At 37.8% G+C, this 20,266-nt stretch overlaps 1 protein-coding gene across 13 annotated transcripts in view; it reads left to right on the top strand.

Annotated features, from left to right (window-relative positions):
* The window catches only part of PEX5L (peroxisomal biogenesis factor 5 like), a 246,584-nt gene that overhangs the window by 150,718 nt on the left and 75,600 nt on the right, over window positions 1–20,266 (top strand). For 11 of the 13 annotated variants that reach the window (XM_082461401.1, XM_082461408.1, XM_082461409.1 and 8 more), the window contains 3 exons: window positions 8,930–9,124; window positions 12,004–12,130; window positions 13,454–13,550. In XM_082461401.1, the coding sequence (XP_082317527.1) occupies window positions 8,930–9,124; window positions 12,004–12,130; window positions 13,454–13,550 (419 nt within the window). The remainder of the gene's footprint in view (window positions 1–8,929; window positions 9,125–12,003; window positions 12,131–13,453; window positions 13,551–20,266) is intronic. The other 2 variants (XM_082461405.1, XM_082461402.1) reach the window with 1 other exon arrangement.

The raw sequence follows: 20,266 nt of genomic DNA, 5'->3' as shown, positions 1-20,266 counted from the left end.
CACAACGTTCCGAGACTGAACCAGGAAGAAATAGAAAATATAAACAGACTAATCACAGCACTGAAATTGAGACTGTGATTAAAAGTCTTCCAACAAACAAAAGCCCAGGACCAGTTGACTTCACAGGCAAATTCTATCAAACCTTTTGAGAAGAGCTAACACCTATCCTTCTCAAACTCTTCCAAAATATTGCAGAGGGAGGAACACTCCCAAACTCATTCTACAAGGCCACCATCACCCTGATACCAAAACCAGACAAAGATGTCACAAAGAAAGAAAGCTACAGGCCAATATCACTGAGGAACATAGATGCAAAAATCCTCAACAAAATACTAGCAAACAGAATCCAACAGCACATTAAAAGGGTCATACACCATGATCAAGGGGGGTTTATCCCAGGAATGCAAGGATTCTTCAGTATATGCAAATCAATCAATGTGATACACCATATTAACAAATTGAAGGAGAAAAATCACATGATCATCTCAATCAATGCAGAAATAACTTTCGACAAAATTCCACACATATTTAAAATAAAACCCTACAGAAAGTGGGCATAGAGGGAACTTACCTCACATAATAAAGGCCATATATGACAAACCCACAGCCAACATGGTTCTCAGTGGTGAAAAACTGAAACCATTTCTGCTAAGATCAGGAACAAGAAAAGGCTGCCCACTCTCACCACTATTATTCAACATAGTTTTGGAAGTTTTAGCCACAGCAATCAGATAAGAAAAAGAAATAAAAGGAATCCAAAACAGAAAAGGAAAAGTAAAACTCACTGTTTGTAGATGACATGATACTATACATAGAGAATCCTAAAGATGCTACCAGAAAACTACTACAGCTAATCAATGAATTTGGTAAAGTAGCTGGATACAAAATTAACGCACAGAAATCTCTTGCATTCCTATACACTAATGATGAAAAATCTGCAAGAGAAATTAAGGAAACACTCCCATTTACCATTGCAACAAAAAGAATAAAGTATCTAGGAATAAACCTACCCAAGCAGACAAAAGACCTGTATGCAGAAAACTATAAGACACTGATGAAAGAAATTAAAGATGATACAAACAGATGGAGAGTTATACCATGTTCTTGGAAGAATCAACATTGTGAAAATGACTATACTACCCAAAGCAATCTATAGATTCTTTGCAATCCCTATCAAACTACCAATGGCATTTTTCACAGAACTAGAACAAAAAACTTCACAATTTGTATGGAAACACAAAAGACACCAAATAGCCAAAGCAATCTTGAAAAAGAAAAACGGAGCTAGAGGAATCAGGCTCCTGGACTTCAGACTATACTACAAAACTACAGTAATCAAGACAGTATGGTACTGGCACAAAAACAGAAATATAGATCAATGGAACAGGATAGAAAGCCCAGAGATAAACCCACACACATATGGTCAACTTATTTTTGATAAAGGAGGCAAGAATATACAATGGAGAAAAGACAGCCTCTTCAGTAAGTGGTTCTGGGAAAACTGGACAGCTACATGTAAAAGAATGAAACTAGAACACTCCCTAACACCGTACACAAAAATAAACTCAAAATGGATTAAAGACCTAAATGTAAAGCCACACACTATAAAACTCTTAGAGGAATACATAGGCAGAACATTTTATGACATAAATCACAGCAAGGTCCTTTTTGACCCATCTCCTAGAGAAATGGAAATAAAAATAAACTAATAGGACCTAATGAAACTTAAAAGCTTTTGCACAGCAAAGGAAACCATAAACAAGACAAAAAGACAACCCTCAGGATGGGAGAAAATATTTGCAAACAAAGCAACTGACAAACGATTAATCTCCAAAAGATACAAGCAGCTCATGCAGCTCAATATCCAAAAAACAAACAACCCAATCCAAAAATGGGCAGAAGACCTAAATAGACATTTCTCCAAAGAAGATATACAGATTGCCAACAAACACATGAAAGGATGCTCAACATTACTAATCATTAGAGAAATGCAAATCAAAACTACAAAGAGATATCACCTCACACCAGTCAGAATGGCCATCATCAAAAAATCTACAGACAATAAATGCTGGAGAGGGTGTGGAGAAAAGGGAACCCTGTTGCACTGTTGGTGGGAATGTAAATTGATACAGCCACTATGGAGAACAGTATGGAGGTTCCTTAAAAAACTAAAAATAGAACTACCATATGACCCAGCAATCTCACTACTGGGCATATACCCAGAGAAAACCATAATTCAAACCGAGTCATGGGGGTTTCCCTGGTGGCACAGTGGTTAAGAATCCACCTGCCAATGCAGGGGACACAGGTTTGAGCCCTGGTCTGGAAATATCCCACATGCCGCAGAGCAACTAAGCCCATGTGCCACAACTACTGAGCCTGAGCTCTAGAGCCCGTGAGCCACAACTATTGAAGCCCGCATGCCTAGAGCCTGTGCTCTGCAACAAGAGAAGCCACCGCAAGCCCGTGCACTGCAACGAAGAGTAACCCCTGCTCACAGCAACTAGAGAAAGCCCAAGCTCAGCAACGAAGACCCAATGCAGCCAAAAATAAATAAATAAAATAAATTTATTTTTTAAAAAAAAGAGTCATGTACCACAATGTTCATTGCAGCTCTATTTACAATAGCCAGGACATGCAAACAACCTAAGTGTCTATCAACAGATGAACAGATAAAGAACATGTGGCATATATATACAGTGGAATATTACTCAGCCATAAAAAGAAACGAAATTGAGTTATTTGTAGTGAGGTGGATGGACCTAGAGACTGTCATACAGAGTGAAGTAAGTCAGAAAGAGAAAAACAAATACTGTATGCTAACACATATATATGGAATCTAAAAAATATATAAATAAAAAATGGTTCTGAAGAACTTAGGGGCAGGACAGGAATAAAGACGCAGACATAGAGAATGGACTTGAGGACACAGCAAGGGGGAAGGGTAAGCTGGGATGAAGTGAGAGAGTGGCATGGACATATATACATTACCAAATGTAAAATAGATAGCTAGTGGGAAGCAGCCACATAGCACAGGGAGATCAGCTCAGTGCTTTGTGTCCACCTAGAGGCGTGGGATAGGGAGGGTGGGAGGGAGACGCAAGAGGGAGGAGATATGGGGATATATGTGTACGTATAGCTGATTTACTTTGTTATACAGCAGAAACTAACACACCACTGTAAAGCAATTATACTCCAATAAAGATGTAAAGAAAAAAGATAATTGGACAGTTAAATATGGTGCCCATATGTAACCTAAACAGAAGAGCATTCTAGAGCTATGTGTTTAGGAGAATTTAAATTTGACAAATAAAATCAGCATTGTTGCAGAACTGCAATATTTGCTCAAACCATAAAAAAAAAAAAAAGAAAATTCACTCTGACAATTTTTCTGTGATAATTGGAATATTTACTCAATTTTAACATATTTACTAGAATTATTAAATTTAATCATCTTAGTCTTTGTTTTATTTGTACCACGTTGACTGTTGCTCTTTTTAAATATATTTTTTATCTTCTTTTCTGTCAAAAAAAAAAAAATATATATATATATATATATATGTGTGTCAAGGCAGAAACACTATATTTTTGTTAATCTCTGAGGATTATAGTTCTTTTCTAAAATTATTCCAGACCCACAATTTATATCTCAATATGCAACATAATTCACATTATTATACATTTTTAAAAAGGAAAAACTTTAGCATACGAACACCTTGGAAAGAATTCTAACATGGTCCAATAATTTTATAGCTAAAGTTTCTGGGCAAAAGGTATAGTTATCATTTTCTGTCCAAATTTTTAATAAATAGTCATTTTAAAGGAACATCATTTCAGAATAGTATGAAATTACATTGTGAAATCAGGACAGTCATTGAACATTACGTGTCTATTACATCCCAAGCGTTATGTATGTCTTTACACTTAAGGAATGGATAGTAAACAATCTTGGAGTAAAATATGGGGCAGAACCTGCTTTAAGTTGTACCAAGTCAATCAAATAGAAATTTGAAGAACCTTGTATTAAGATGAGAGGCTTTTATACTCGGCATTTTCTTCCAATGAAAAAATAAATCCAGTGTGCCACCATCTTGACAACTCTTTAAATATATAAGGAATATAGTTCTTATATAACTTAACACAAAGTAAACAATATAGCAATTATCTCTTCCAAAGGTCAGTCAAATGCAGGGTTTTTTCTCTCTGACCCTAAAAGAACATATCAATCTTCTACCTCATAGAAGATCTAAATTGTAATTTTGTTCTTAAGTATTTCAATTTTTTTTTTTACTTTCTGCTTGTTTCTACAGTAAAATTAACTTTTGTCATCCAGTGATGATAACTTCAAGCTGATCAAATAAGGATGTTTTCCGTTTTTTTGCCATTAACATCCTAAATTATCTTTTATTCATCTGTAATCTAGATAGACAGTTAATTCCTCGACCCTCTTAAACTGTGTCCCTAAATGGTAGGTAGACCAAGATTGCTAATATCCTTGATTTTTAAATGGCAAATATATATTATACACAGATGCATGTAAAAAATGCTCTGACAGTAACTAGAAAATAGATATTTTTAAGATACTGATTATGTTATAGGACAAGTAATTACTATAAAAGTTGCAATAATAACTTCTTGTTCTATAATCTCCAAAAAATATAATATATGTCAAAGTACAGGAAAGACTCTTCTGAAAAGCAAGAAGAATAGGGGGTCCTTGGTTTACATTTATCAATCTACATAATCTAAAAATAATTTATCCATAATCTTGAGCTATTAAGTGGACAGTTACTATAGAAACATTTTTCAAGATTTAAAAAATAATAGTATCACTCCTTGGTATAGGACCTGTGTACCTATCAAAGAGACCCCTATCTATAGGGGAAAAGATATCCTTAACAAAGTTCACAATGCCATCACAGCCACCTAATTAAATATCTTAACTGCAGAATTAGTGTAATTTTTCCAAATACATTTTTATATAACCCAAATAGCCATGAACCCAATGGCATGCCTCTTTAGAGAACTTAGAAATTTGGGAAGTAGCTTTAATTATGTATTCCAATAAAAAGGCAAAAGTTGGTTAAATTATTTAAGTCCAGTTTATCTATTTGACATCACTGGCAAAATCCTTCCTAAAGGAGTTTGCTTTGTAAGCATTATGTTAAAGAATTCCATGTTTTCTGGAATGCCAGTGTAGCTTACACATCAGAACAGGGATCCCATCAGCTCCTTGCAGCACATTCTGTGACTGCCCCAGTCAGGGCTGTCCATGGTCTGTCCTCTCTGACCACTCCTTGTAGATTTATTCCTTTAGAGAAAGTCACTGCAAATCTGAGGCTCATTATACAGTAGTGGTGTTAATAGCATTGTACTTACCATTAAAGTATCAAATCAGTGCTTCACAATAGGTGCTACTTTATCCTAACTATTCTAAGCAGCCTCACCTCCTAGGGCCCAAGTAATCTAATATTCATAAACATCTTCAGTGCCCTGTGGGAGCCTTCCAGTTCAATAGGTTGTGATCTTCAATCATGTGTCCTTGAGAGAGAAACAAATACTTATATAACATATTACATCTTCTATCTTCAGGAAATTCCACCCAGTGGAATTGTTATCAAAAAAAAAAAGTTTTTGAGATTGCCAACTATTTAAATTATGCCTCAGACTACCCAAACTGGCAAATAATTGGTAGCTAAACAAAAAATAATCAAAGCCACATCAACAGGGTCAGCACATTGCTTCCAAGTTCACATCAAGTCTAGAGAGAAATGGTGAAGAGCACAGGCTTGGGGGTGATGGGACTGTGTTTGAATCCTCTATGGACACTGACCTACCAGTTATATTATTTTCCTATTGCTGCTGTAACAAATTGCCACAAATTCAGTGGCTTAAAACAACACAAATTTATTATCCTACAATTCTGGAACTCAGATGTCCTAAAATCAAGGTGTCAGGAGGGCTGCATTCCTTCTGGAGGCTCTAAAGGAGAATTCATGTCCTTGCCTTTTTCATGGTACCCAGGATTCCTTGGTTTGTGGCCCCATATTCTGTCTCCAAAGCCAACAGCATAGCATCTTCAAGTCACTCTCTGTTTCCTTCTCTCCTCTCTCTCTCTCACTCACTCTCTCTGTCTCTCTCACACAATTGTACACACACAATTTCACTTCCGCTATAACAGATGATTATTTTAATTTAAACACAAATTCTGGGACACAAACCTTCATGTGCCTAAGAGAATCTTTAAAATCAGATTAAGAAATCAGTAGAGCAGACACCCCCTTCCATGCTAAGCTATGCTATCTTCGAACCCCATATGAAACAGTGAGACCCTTTATTTTTATCTTAACTAAAGTGCACACCACATGCACGCACACACACACACACTGACACACTAAAATGAGATTTGTCTTCATAAAGTGAAAGGCTGAACACATCCTTCTATGCTTTTGAAATTGTGTTCCCCAGGGACTCTCTCAGCTTCAAGCTTGCCATTCAACCTCCAAGGCACCCCCTTCATCAACTATAACAAATAGGGCCTTTTGTCTGTGCCAAGCAGTTGTTTCACATTTGCTGGGAGAAGAACAAAGGAACAGAGGGCTCAGAACAAACGCAGGAAGTGCTGAGGACAGTTTGGAGGGGAAAAAACGTTACTGAGCCAAGTTTGAATTCGCAATTCAGTCTTTGAGTAATTCATTTATTCTGAATGGTAAGAAAGATATAGAATTAAATTAATACTCATCAGTTATTATTCTGTAACAAATGTACTTCCTATATGCAAGCAGACTCGAGTCCTATGTAATTTGTTTCTAAAAGAAGTGTAGGAGCAAGTGACTAATTCTTAATTGTTTGTGCAATTAGTAAAAAGACATATATGGCATTCCAGAGACTGTTATCCACTTCCTTCCTTCTGTTACAAGGAAATCACGGTGGGCCTAGAACCCCTGCCAACACAACAGTGGCCTGGAAATTTCTATTTAAACATTCAAAGGATATGAAATGTGTGGCATCCTAGCCTACCTTGGCTGCTTGCTGCGTTTAAATTTTAGACGTCAAGCCAGGCAGCTGAGCTCTGAAAGCTACTCTTTTCCCCCCACATTCAAGTACTTGCTGGCCACAAAATACTCCGCATAGCTCAGAGCACCTTGCATTGGAAAGTGGTTCCTGTCTCCTCAGGAAGACTGGGATGAGATAAGCTCAGATGAGATGACACTTTCAGGCCTTTTTATGAAAAATTTACTTCATAGCATCTTCTGTAGAGCCAATATCTTGTCTCATCCTCCATTTTATTCCCAGTGGTGTTTCCTCTTTCTGTCGGAGTATGGATCTGATTCTTGCCTGAAACAGACAGGAGTGGGGAAAATAGGAGAGCAAGAACAAGGAAAAGGAAAGAAAAGCATCACAAATTGGCCACCAAAGAATGGAAATAACATTTATTGAATACCTGCAGTATGCCTGGCACTTCATATATTTGATTTATAGATTAGATAATTCAATCTTCGTATCATACCTAAAGGACAGACTTAATTCTGCATTTTTCAGATGAGGACACTGAAACTCAGAGAGGTCAAGAAGCTTACTCCAAGTCACACAGCTAAGCAGTGGTAGAGCCAGGTCTTTCCCCTTCGCCATTAACATCCATCCGTTGTAATTTGTAACTGAAATCAGAAAGCCACGTTACTGAGAGTAAAGCTTGACATCTGTCTTAAGAATCCCGTAGGATGGTTAGCTCATGAGGAGCTCAAAGTTCAGTACTAAAGAAATCCTGGTTGTGAAATTAATTAAGCTCTGACCCTGCCTTGAATGCAAGTGGGAAGTAGATGGAAGAGTGTTGAGATGTCAACAAAAATCCATTTCCTACCAAGAGACAAGCCGGGAGATGCAAGAGCAGGAGGAGAGGTGCCGCGGTTGCAGACGGTGCTGGGAAGGGTTAGCACAAGGAGTGTCCCTGTCACTTGAGTGGCTTTCCTAAGCTAGCCGGGTGAAGAGACCCTAGGTCAGGAAGCCATCAGGCCAGTTCAGAAGCCAGCCCCCCAGGTGCCAGGGCTGAAAGAGAGGGAGGGCTGGAGGGACTTTTTCTAATAGGAATTTTCCATTTCTCACAATGAGCTAGTCAAACACTTGCACTTCAGAGAAAGAAGAATGAAGAGTTACAGAGCTTGCCTTTTTAATTCTCATTTGCCTAGTTTGCATTTGAACAAATTATTATTTCTGCCTTCATTAGAGTATTTAACACAATGTAATCAACCTGCTGGGAAGTAAAAGTGTAACCATTTTATGGTTTGTTACACTGAAATTTAAATTTGCATATTAAGCAGCAAAGGCATTAACATGTGTACCCTATTCATTAACTATGGATTATAAAATACCTCTCTAGTGTGAGCCCAAACAGCAAGCCGTTTTCTGATTGAACTGCTTAATTAAATAAAAGATTATTAACAGCATTCCTTTATACCCTGGATACTTTAGTAGTTTGAAATGAAAGCACAGAGACATTCAGAAACGTTACCAAATCTTCCTCATCACTGTTTTGCAAGCATCTCTCTGAATATGATAGATTGACTCTGCTCTGGAAAAACTGCACTCTGAAATAAACCTCTTTAAAAATAAAGCAAAGCCATAAAGTAAATAGTACCTGAACTCAGATTCAATTTTATCATTTTAATTCCTTTCAAACCTTCATCACTGGTGAGGCTGGTCTAAGTCCTGTTCTGCAGATTTCTACCATGCCAAATAAAGGAGAACATGCAGCAAGCTTCCCAGTCTAAATACAAACTATTTTTATAAATCAGTGGTGAGCTAACTTAATTTGGTTCTTCTAACCTACACTACAAACGCAAAATCCTTCTGCACCCAACTGAAACCTATTTTTAAAAAATAATCTCAGAGCAGTGAGTGAGCTTCTCTTAACCTCTTCCATCTTTGGTAGTATTGACCACAGGTTTAGATCTCCTTGACCTGAGTGAACCCGTCTCTCAAACCCAAACCAAAGCCAAGAAGTTGGAGGCCTCATCGAAAACCTCATCCCTCAAGAAAAAGGCTGATGGGCCTGACCTCATCAGTGCGGATGCTGAGCAGAGAGGCCAGGCACTCCGAAACTCAGAGACGGCATCCCTAGACTTAGGTAAGGCAATAGCTTGTGTCTGCTGCTGTTCACTCGTGCTTAATACAGCAAGGAAGTTCTACAAATGACATTAAAACCATGGACAAAGCAGTAGAAAAGATTAATTCTATGTAGGAAACTGGACAGGACACACTTCTTTGTGCTTAGATTAAATAGCAGTTGGGGAGCTCAACTCTGCAGAACTGGTGTGGATTTATATTTATTTATACAACCCATGTGTATTGAGTTTCTGATAGATGGCAGGTACCACACTAGGCACTGGAGTTACAATAAAAATAAGACACGAATCTTGCTCTCTAGGAGAATTCAGTCTAGAGGGGAAGAGAGTCTAGACAGATAAAACTCTAACTCAAGGTCCGGGCACAGCCAGAAGGAACAATAACATGTAACATGTGTGGGGATACGTCCAATACAATAATAACAGCTACCATTCACTGATGACTTACAATGTCCAGAACTGTGCTACATGATTTACATATATTAGCCTGTTAATTCATCACAACTCTTTGAAATGAATGAGGAACCAAATTTTCAAATTTAAATAACTTGCCCAAGATCCCAGTTAGTATGAGGAAGAGCTGGAACTTGAGCCAAGCTCTAATTAACTTCAAAGCCTGTACTTCTCTCCACTGTACATCGTCCTGAGACAGGAGACCTTAACCTCAGCTCATGGAACCAGTCAATTAAGCTCTCCTTTCTTAAGAGAAAGAAAGGTAACAGTTATTTCAGAAAGCCAAGGGAAACATGGATGGGTAAGTATCCATAAAATGAGCATATTAGTAACTTATCCATAAAGTTACAAAGGTTAAAGGGGATATACATATATGTAAAATTGCTTAGCACTGTGATATATACATGTTAGATGGCCATGAATTAGTTTATTCATTTGTTCAGTAAACATTTCTCTAAATATCTGTTGTGTTCCATACTATGTGCTGGAAATACAAAGAAAACTAATATAAGCTTTCTGCCCCTTAGTAAGTTTACAGTCTAGTGGAGAGATAGAAAAATGATTAAAATAATTATAATAAAATATGTACTATGTGCTGCAATAAAGAAAAGCCCAGGTTAAGCCCCTCACCCGGCCAGGGGGTTATAGAAGTTGCCTTATAACTATATGAGCAGTCTTGAAGGTTGAGTAAGAATTTGCCAGATGAAAAATATGGATCAGAGAGAGGTGGGAAGGAAGGGGCAGGGCACTGCTGATACAGAAGAGAAAGGGAGTCACACACAAGTAGACAAACACAGAAAGATGCCTTTTCAAGCAAATACAAGTACTGCTACAGTATTCAAGAATGGTAGAGTACTGAGAAATAAATCTGAGAGTCACCAGGGGTCAGGTAATGGGAGTTCTTGGATGCCAGGCCCTTAAGTTTAAGGGGGAGGGCAGGGTTGAAGGGTTTTTACTCAGAGGAGTGACATCAACAGATTCTATTTTAGAAAAATTTTTCTCTGTTGGATGTGTGGAGAAAGGAATGGAGGCAGGGAGACAATACAGGCATGTAAGAGAGTGACAGAGGGGATAGTGAGAGGGAGACGGGTTCAAAAATAAATAAATAAAGACAAGACTTGTGGACTGGGTAGATATATGCATGCCAGCAAGGAAGAGATATAGAATGTGCCAAACTCTGTGATGAGGGTACAAGAGGAGAAGGCGGGGAGGGGGACGGGATGTCAAGGTGGAAATTGTCGAGTTCAGTTTTGAACCTGTTATATATGAGGAAACTGTGGAGCTTCTCTGTCGGGATGTCCAATGGACTGTGAAATGTGTAAATCTAGAACTCAGGAAAGAGAACCAAGCAGGAAATAGAGATTTGAAAGTCAGAAGCCTATGAATAGCGTCACAGTCATGGGTGTAGATAAGCTCACCAAGGATAGAGCATAGAGAAAGGGACGAGAACCAGCACGCTGCTCAAACTCGTTGCTCACACGGGATCTGCGCGCCTCTGCCGCGTCACTTTTTGAGGCCTGTCTCTCCGGAGGAAAATTTTATAATTATCTCCTCCTCATCCATGTGTTCTAGGTTGATTCCATTTCAATAAGTGAAATTTATACATATGCATAAGGATATATTGTTAAATACATTACAATATAATATAATAAACACGTAAATGATACTTTCATTTCTCTGCTTTCGACAAAATGTCTTGTGAAGAAGTCATAAAAATTCATAGTTTAAACGACTTTAGAGGACACTGACTGCAAACCTACCTTTTTATAAACGAAAAAACTGGCCCCTAAGGTTGTCTAAGTGGATTGTTCACAGTCTCACATCTGTTCATGAGAGGGAACCAGCCAGGTTCTTTGTAAGAAGTAAGCCACAGGGAGACAATGGTCCTAGCATACACTAACTTTCTCCATTGCCTCCTTCCTCTCTATCCCCATTATAAATTCCCTTCTTTGGTGAAAAATTAGGTAGACTATAACCAAACCTGTAAAAAGTGTTCCAGTTTCTTCCCACCTCCTTTTAATAACAAGGCTCATCTCTTTAAACAGAATTTCTTTCCAGAAATGTGCCAGAAATGCCTCAAAGCCACCTCTTAGCTGGAGGCCGATAGGTTAGTACTCCATATGCTCATTCTTTACCAGATCCCATGGGCTCATACACAAAATTCAGAATGCACACAGCTCTTGAAATAAATTCAGGTAAAAAAATATACTTGATTGTTTAACTGTAAAAGCAATCCCATTTCTCTTAATAGGTCTCATATTTATTTAGCTGTACATGTTTTAATTAATTTTCTTGCAGCCTTTGGTCTTAGGGTAGAAGAGCATCAGTTAAAGTTCACTTGTATAAGACTTCTCAGTGTTAATGTCTCTTCTTCTCTCTGCACCTCGTATTCTCCCCCGTCCCCCTCACCCCCTTCTTGTCTCCTTAGTAGACATTCAAACACAACTGGAAAAATGGGATGATGTTAAGTTTCATGGAGATCGAAATAGCAAGGGACATCCCATGGCAGAGAGAAAATCAAGCTCATCTAGAACTGGATCAAAAGAACTTTTATGGTAAGATATTTTAATATCAGAAAATAGTCATTTATCTTAGCCATAAAAAAAAATGAAACGTTGCCATTTGCAGCAACATGAGTGGACTTGGAGGGCATTCTGCTAAGTAAAATAAATCAGACAGAGAAAGACAAATACTGTATGATGTCACATGTGTGGAATCTAAAAAATATAACAAACTAGTGGATTTAACAAAAAAAGAAGCAGACCTGCAGATATAGAGAATAAACTAGTAGTTATCAGTTGGGGGGTCAGTATAGGGGTGGGTGAGTGGGAAGTATAAACTATTGGGTGTAAGATAGGCTACAAGGATGTATTGTACTACACGGGGAATAGCCAATATTTTGTAATAACTGTAAATGGAGTGTAACCTTTAAAAATTGTATAAAGTTTTTTTTTAATTTTAAAAATAAATTAAAATATTTTAAAAGAAAACTAAAAAAAAAAGAAAATAGCCATTTATGTGTCATGTACTTGTCTACTGAAATAGCCAAAGAATTAAGTCAATCCAGATACTTGCTGCCATTTATAACCCCCTATTAATGTTAATAATTGTGGCTTCTAAAACTAAATTATTTCATCTGAATTGTCAAAAATTCAGCCAATAAGGATTTTGGTAGATTCATAATTTAATATTCAATATTTGTCCAATATTTGTTGATAATTTTCTGAACATGTAACTGAGCCAATCAAAATACGTGCATGTGTATTTTTACATATGTGTATATTTAATGTATAACATGAATGATAGTTAAATTAAATGTTTTTGGCTACACAGGTAACCTTTCTGACCTTCTTAATCGCCGCTGTCGGATAATGCACTAATTAAGCATATTCCATGGATGCCCATGAGAAAAACTAGCCACTTGAATTTTACCATGTTTTTAAAGCTTCCTAAAGGATGGCATGTTTCAGACTCCGGTTGCCCGTCACACATCTCCATTTATTATGACATTTCAAATTCTATATAAAGATCAAATCTCACTGAGACACTTTGTGAGAAGCTCCCCTCCCCACCCAAAAATTACTTTTTTAATGAAGCAGAACTCTCTGTAACAAAAATGGTTTTGCATTTATTTACTTTTTGCATATAACTGACCTGAATTCTAAATCAGTCAGAGACAATAAAACCTAACACATTGCAGCCACTTAAATTCCAAACGTGGTCATCATAATGGAAATATATATCTTTTTCATCAAAAGTCTGTTGAGAGCTTTGTTACCATGGTTCTCAACGATCCAAATTAACCAGATTTCTTGACTGGGTTTCTAGGTGAATTTGCTTCTCGATTTACATTAATTTCCTCCATGCGTCCCTTACAGGTCCTCAGAGCACAGATCTCAGCCAGAACTGAGTGGTGGGAAAAGCGCCCTGAACTCTGAGTCAGCTGCGGAGCTGGAATTGGTGCCTCCAACACAGGTAACAAAACCAATTCCTCAATGCACCTATTTTTTCTAATAGATAATTTATGTCATAAATATTTAAAATTTCACCAAAAAAATCTGAAGTATTTTTTCCGTATTTTCTATTTCATGTGCTTTCTCACTCAGTATCTGTCTCAATGCTTGAAATAACTGATGATAGATAGATGATAGATAGATAGATTGATAGATAGATTGATAGATAGATTGATAGATTTGGCTGGAAAATGCGTCAATGAACTCACCATGTACTTAGCACTTTTTCCTTGTTCTACCACTTACTGTTACTTTATTTTCCAATACAAAATCTGTTCTACTCCAGTATTAGCACAATTTATGTAACAGGCACAAAGAAGAGGAACTTACATCTTGAGCCTTCATTCACAACTTTGCCCTACAGACCAAGGTACTCACACATCAGCATCCTGACTGTCACATTAAAATAAATTTGTTGCTAAGGAATAAATAATTATAGTATTAGCAATCATGATAATACTAAGAACTACCATTTGTGCGTACCCTCTAAGTATTAGGGACCTTGTGCTTTTCATATATTATATCTAATACTCAAGTAATCCTGAATTATTATTGGCCTCACTTTAAAGGTCTTTGAAGAGTCTAGGTAAAGTCAAAATCCTTTTACAGGGGCACCCAACTAATCACCAGTGGAAGTAGGGCATGAACCAGACCTGTCTGTCTGCTACTTGACCCTCGACTCCAATGTAACTGGTTTGCCTGTGACCTTGGCTGGGCCAGGAAGGGCCGTCAGCCTCAGTGTTTTCATTTGCTCAAACACTTTGCAAGGATACAACCTTGATCTCTTAAGAAATGTGTCCACGTTCACGCATCTACAATCCAGCTGGAAATAAGTGGGATGAAATAAGCAAGAGAGATTTTCTTGAGTTTACTAGGTAAGGTATTGAAACTAAGAGGGAAGATACATTGTCTGAAGTGAGTAAAGGGATAATTATGATAATAGCAAACATTATTGAGTGCTATGAGAAGGCCTTCTAATACATACTAATTAGCTCACTTGATCCTGACCAATGACTCTATGAGTTAAGTGTATTTTTTAACCCCATTTTATAGAGGGGGAAACTAAGGCACAGTGAGAGTAAGGAAAATTGTCGACGCACTCACAACCAGTAAGCGGCAGAGGGCAGGAGGACGCAGATAGGAAATGGAAGGCATCTGGAAACCTAGGCCATTAACAGCACCTCCACATGCACCTCACCCTCCACGAGACAGAGGTGGGCATTACTGCTCCCAGAGCTCAGCCGGAAAACAAGTCAGCTAACTTCCAGAACAAATAACCCTGGGAAGCTTAATGAATTGTAAATGTAGCGTGAAAATGTATTTTCTTCATCTTTGTTCATTCTGAATGTATCTTTTTAAAAAGCAAATTGATAACATTTATTAGAGAAACGTTTCTTGATAAGTGCATTAGAGATTTAGACTCAGCTAAATAATTGGTACTGTTTCGTAAACTGGAATCCTTGGAACAATTTATTTTTCTTTAATTTTATTTATTTATTTATTTATGGCTGTGTTGGGTCTTCGTTACTGCATTCGGGCTCTTCTCTAGTTACGGCGAGTGGGGGCTGCTCTTCGTTGCAGTGCGCGGGCTTCTCATCGCGGTGGCTTTTGTTGCGGAGCATGGGCTCTAGGCACGCGGGCTTCAGTAGTTGTGGCACGCAGGCTCAGTAGTTGTGGCTTGTGGGCTCTAGAGCACAGGCTCAGTAGTTGTGGCTCACGGGCTTACTTGCTCCGCGGCATGTGGGATCTTCCCAGACCAGGGCTCGAACCCGTGTCCCCTGCACTGGCAGGCAGATTCTCAACCTCTGCGCCGCCAGGGAAGTCCCTGGAACAATTTAATATAGCAGGAGAACACTAGTCTCTGCAGCAGGGGGAGGCTTGGCACAGGTGGGCTCTTCCACACGGAGGTGGAGGGGAGGAGGATCAGCTGGGGTCCTCGGTTGCCGTGGAGACCCACAATGCATTTATCTTATTATTCCAATGACTGCTACTCTCCCGCTGGTTGTCTGATTTCATCCCACCACATTGTCCTTCCACTTACCCACCGGTGTGCCTTTAAGCGAACACAATGTGCTTTGGAAAATTTGTATGAGATTCCCAACCTTGTCCTCCAAAATATAATGTAAAATGCCCTGAGATAGTTCTGTCTAGATAAATCATAGTGAATTATTTTAGAAGGTTACCAATTATTTGTAAAGCATTCATCCCTTAAATTGTTTTCTTAAAAAACACTGCATGTTTACTTAACAAGATTTGCCTAAACTAAGGAAATTTATAATCTCCTAGTTTTAATTCCAGCCTATGGATAAATAGGAAAATTTCATGAATTTGGGATTTAATCATCTAAAATATTTAGTCACTCAAATGGAACAGCAAGAGAATAGACTGATTCATCTACTTGTAATAAAAGACAGAAAGGTGTTTTTACTGTTAGAAGCATACTGCTCTTAAATATATGATCTCTACGTAAATAAGATGATGAAGTGGTATAAAAATTCGACTTAAACTGACTTGCAAACTATTCAAGTAAACAATTTCAGCTTACCAAAATTTGTTACTGCTCCACTGTCACTCAGATGGCTTATAGGAAAATCAAGGAAATGTCTTCTTCTCCCTCAAGCCAACATAAATTATCTTAGTTCAACAGGTGAGGAGCTATTTACAAGCTTTGCTCAAAAATCATATTTCAGAATCACGAAGAGGATGAAAGCTCTCAATGAGAATTCTCATGTTTGTTCATTTTCAAGATGGGGAAAAAGAAAAACACAGACTAGTCTCTTTCAAATAGTGTTTTGAATATACTAATCAGAGTGGCAGGAGATTATAATAAATTATATAATCTCTGTATATTTAAAGAATAAAGTTTCTTGATATTATGCAAACTGTGTTATTTGTATTCCCTGGAGTTAATTATTTAAAGAAATCATGCAATCTGAAAAATTAAAAAACATTTGAAAAATTGAAGAAAGACACGGAAGGTAATGATATAAAATTAGCTTTTCCATAAATGAGATAGTGGTGAGGCAAAAGAAAAAGAATCCAACTTCTGCCGGAGAGTGATGGTTCACGCATTTCTTTTTCAAGTCTGGACGCTGGAAGGAGCGCTCCAAGACAGGCTGTTTCCACCCTAAGCTGGACTTCATGAGAAGGTGGGGCAGCCGGGCTCTCCAAATACTGAGTCACAATCTTGTAACGCTCTGATTTTGCTGATTTTGGCAGAGCAAATGCTTCCTTCCACATTGTCAAAATTCCATCAAGTTGGCAGTATCCCAAACCAGAACAATCTAAACTTTAAAAGTGCAGATATGTTTTCTAAATTTTTAAAGGAATAATGTAAAAGGAAATGCATGTTAACAGAAATGTAAGATATTTCTAATATATTATTTGAAATGTTTACAATAATCTTGGGAATTAATGTTATCTCCATTTCTCAGAAGAGAAACGCATCTTAGAGAACACAAGTAATTTTCCCAAGGTGACTCAGCTAGAATGGAGAGGACCCAGCATTCAAATCACACCCATCAGCTTCTAAAGCCCTTGTTCTTCATCACACATAAACCTCCTATCAGCCACACCTAGCTTATCCACCTAAGAGAACTCACAAGACCATCGATTTCCCTTCTCATTGCGAGCCCTGATTATTACTTAGTTTATAGGGTTAATATGAGTTAAGTGATTTTAAAGAATATCACTTTCCTCCAGAAACTTTGTAAGATGAATTAGGATTGTCATCCGATCTGAGGCCATACACAATTTTGTGCCTCCCCTCCCAAATTCATTCTCAACCTCTTACTCTTAGAAATGCTAATGGCTTGCATTTTGTTCCATTTCAATTCAACAAATGAGATTGAATGTCTACTATCCATAAAGCCATAAGTGAGGCAGTGGAAAAGTTAGAAAGATGAGAGAGATTATAAGAAGTATGAAGACCTTTATGTCTAGTAGAAACAATTAGAGAGTACACCATAAATACAGTTTTGCTTTTCGGAAGACAGCACAGGAGCCACAGCAATATCCCTTTTCCCCTCCTGGCCACACACAGTGAGCCGCCAATGAGGAAGAAAGCAAGGGAAGATGGAAGAAAGGAACAAAGCAAAGAAGGCAGAAAAACAAGAACAGCAGGAAAGCAGAAAGGAAGGAAAGAAATCTGAAGATCCTCTTCAGCATAGTAGAAAATCTATGCATACTAGGTACTCAACAAGTACTTTTTAAAGTGAAATAATAAGGGATGCTAACAAAAAGGAGAAACAAAATGTTTGTCAAATTACAAAATTCAAGAGTAGAAGCTGATGGTGAAAGGACAGAAAAAAAAGGACAAATTTTTATTCTTTTATCATTTTGAGGCTAGTCCCAAAAATAATTTTTAGTTAAGTATGCTAATAGACTGTCCATTCCCTTTAAAAATCAGCCCTGATCTGCCTTGATGTTCCATAACATAGAATTTCATAGTTGGGGGAAGATGGGAACCATGTGCTGCCCACCTTTGCACAAAACTTTGGGAATTTTCTCTTGACACATAGGTACAGGTTTTTTGTATACTTTCAATGATAAATGTCTGTTGACTGATTAAGAAAAAATATCCTGACCACCTTAATGAGGCAAGTGTTTAGATGATCTCTTCTAGCATGAGTCCAACTAGTCTGTAAAAACCACTAAACAAAAGTGTTCTAAACACAGATTTTTTTTTTTTTATGGAGCATAATTTTACTGGCATTTTATTTTATTTTATTTTTTTAAACATCTTTATTGAAGTATAATTGCATTACAATGGTGTGTTAGTTTCTGCTTTATAACAAAGTGAATCAGTTATACATATACATATGTTCCCATATCTCTTCCCTCTTGCATCTCCCTCCCTCCCACCCTCCCTATCCCACCCCTCTAGGTGGTCACAAAGCACCGAGCTGATCTCCCTGTGCTATGCGGCTGCTTCCCACTAGCTATCTATTTTACATTTGGTAGTGTATATATGTCCATGACACTCTCTCACCCTGTCACATCTCACCCCTCCCCCTCCCCATATCCTGAAGTCCATTCTCTAGTAGGTCTGTGTCTTTATTCCCGTCTTGCCACTAGGTTCTTCATGACCGTTTTTTTTTTTTTTCCTTAGATTCCATATATATGTGTTAGCATACTGTATTTGTTTTTCTCTTTCTGACTTACTTCACTCTGTATGACAGACTCTAACTCCATCCACCTCATTACAAATACCTCCATTTCATTTCTTTTTATGGCTGAGTAATATTCCATTGTATATATGTAAACACAGATTTTTAAATGAATTTCCAAAGTCATGCCTGATAAGCGCTAACCAGAAAAATGATAATAACAAAAGCCAATTTTTTTTGTTGTTTATTTTTCTTTTTTTGGCCACGCCGCCGACGTGCGGGATCTTAGTTCCCCAACCAGGGATCAAACCCGTGCCCCCTGCATTGGGAGGGTGTAGTCTTAACCACTGGACTCCCATTGAAGTCCCAAAAGCCAATTTTATTGAGCACTTATTATGTACTGAGCATTTTGTGTGTATTATTTACATGAATTATTGCACTTGAGTCTTATATGGACTCCATAAGTGAATATACACTTGGCAGATGAGAATACTGAGAATTGGGAATTCCCTGGTGGTCCAATGGTTAGGACTCCATGCTTTCACTGCCAAGGGCCCTGGGGTTTGTGAATTAAGATCCCACAGGCCGCATGACACAGCCAAAAAAAAAGAAAAACAAAACTGAGGATTATAGAGATTAATTTGTCCAAGGTCACCATTAATAGTAAATGGTAAACCAGGATTTGACCCCAGGCAGTCTGACTTCAGAGAGTGTGCTTTTAATGGCCGTTACATAAGGTCTGCTAGTTGTTATATTTTTCTTTTCTACAGTTAAGCAGATCCCTTTTCTCCTTCAATTTCTTTTGGAAAGATGCTGAGCTTTTTTAAAATGTGTTTCTATGGCAGATCTCTAGCAATTGTATGAAAAGCTATCAACAACTGCTACAGAGGGTAGCCAACAAAATTATGCTAGGACAATGACAGCCACAAATACAGTCATTTGCAAATCATAATTTTGATCACAGTCATAATTTTGAATAAAGAGAACAAAGCATAATATTATTTTTAGAGTTATTTAATTCTTTCTTCTTTCCCTTCACCTAGTGCCGATCATTCAGTGCAATCGACAGCTGGGGGAATTAAATGCTTTCTTCTTTGGAGACTGTAATACCCTAAAATCCAATTAGCTTAAACCAATTAAAATGCTGTTTTTAAAGCCAAGGCATTTCCAAGAGGTTGCTGTTAACTGTGGAGCATTTTTCAAAATCATGCAAAGAAGAAAAGAAATGCCTATATCAGGGTATATTTGTGAACTCCAGAGTTCCACCTACGTGCACTTAATGTCAATTTTGGGATCAGAGGTTCTCACAGTGTGGTCCCTGGACCAGCAGTATCAGTATCACCTGGGAACTTGTTAGAAATGATGATTCTACAGCCCCACCCCACGCCTACTGACTCAGAAACCCATGGGGGTGGAGCCCTGTAAACTGCGGTTGAACATGACCTCCAGGTGATTCCAATGCATGCTAAAGCTTGAGAACTGCTATTACAGTCACTGTGTTACCAAAATAATGGCAACTCAGAATTACAGGTGTAACTGTCCTGTTTATCATTTCTCTAGTTAAATACTA

This window comes from Balaenoptera physalus, assembly GCF_965194825.1.
Source record: "Balaenoptera physalus genome assembly, chromosome: 4".
Taxonomy (NCBI): Eukaryota; Metazoa; Chordata; class Mammalia; order Artiodactyla; family Balaenopteridae; genus Balaenoptera; species Balaenoptera physalus.
The sequence above is the reverse complement of the archived record's forward strand: the minus strand, read 5'-3'. Positions and strand labels throughout refer to the sequence as shown.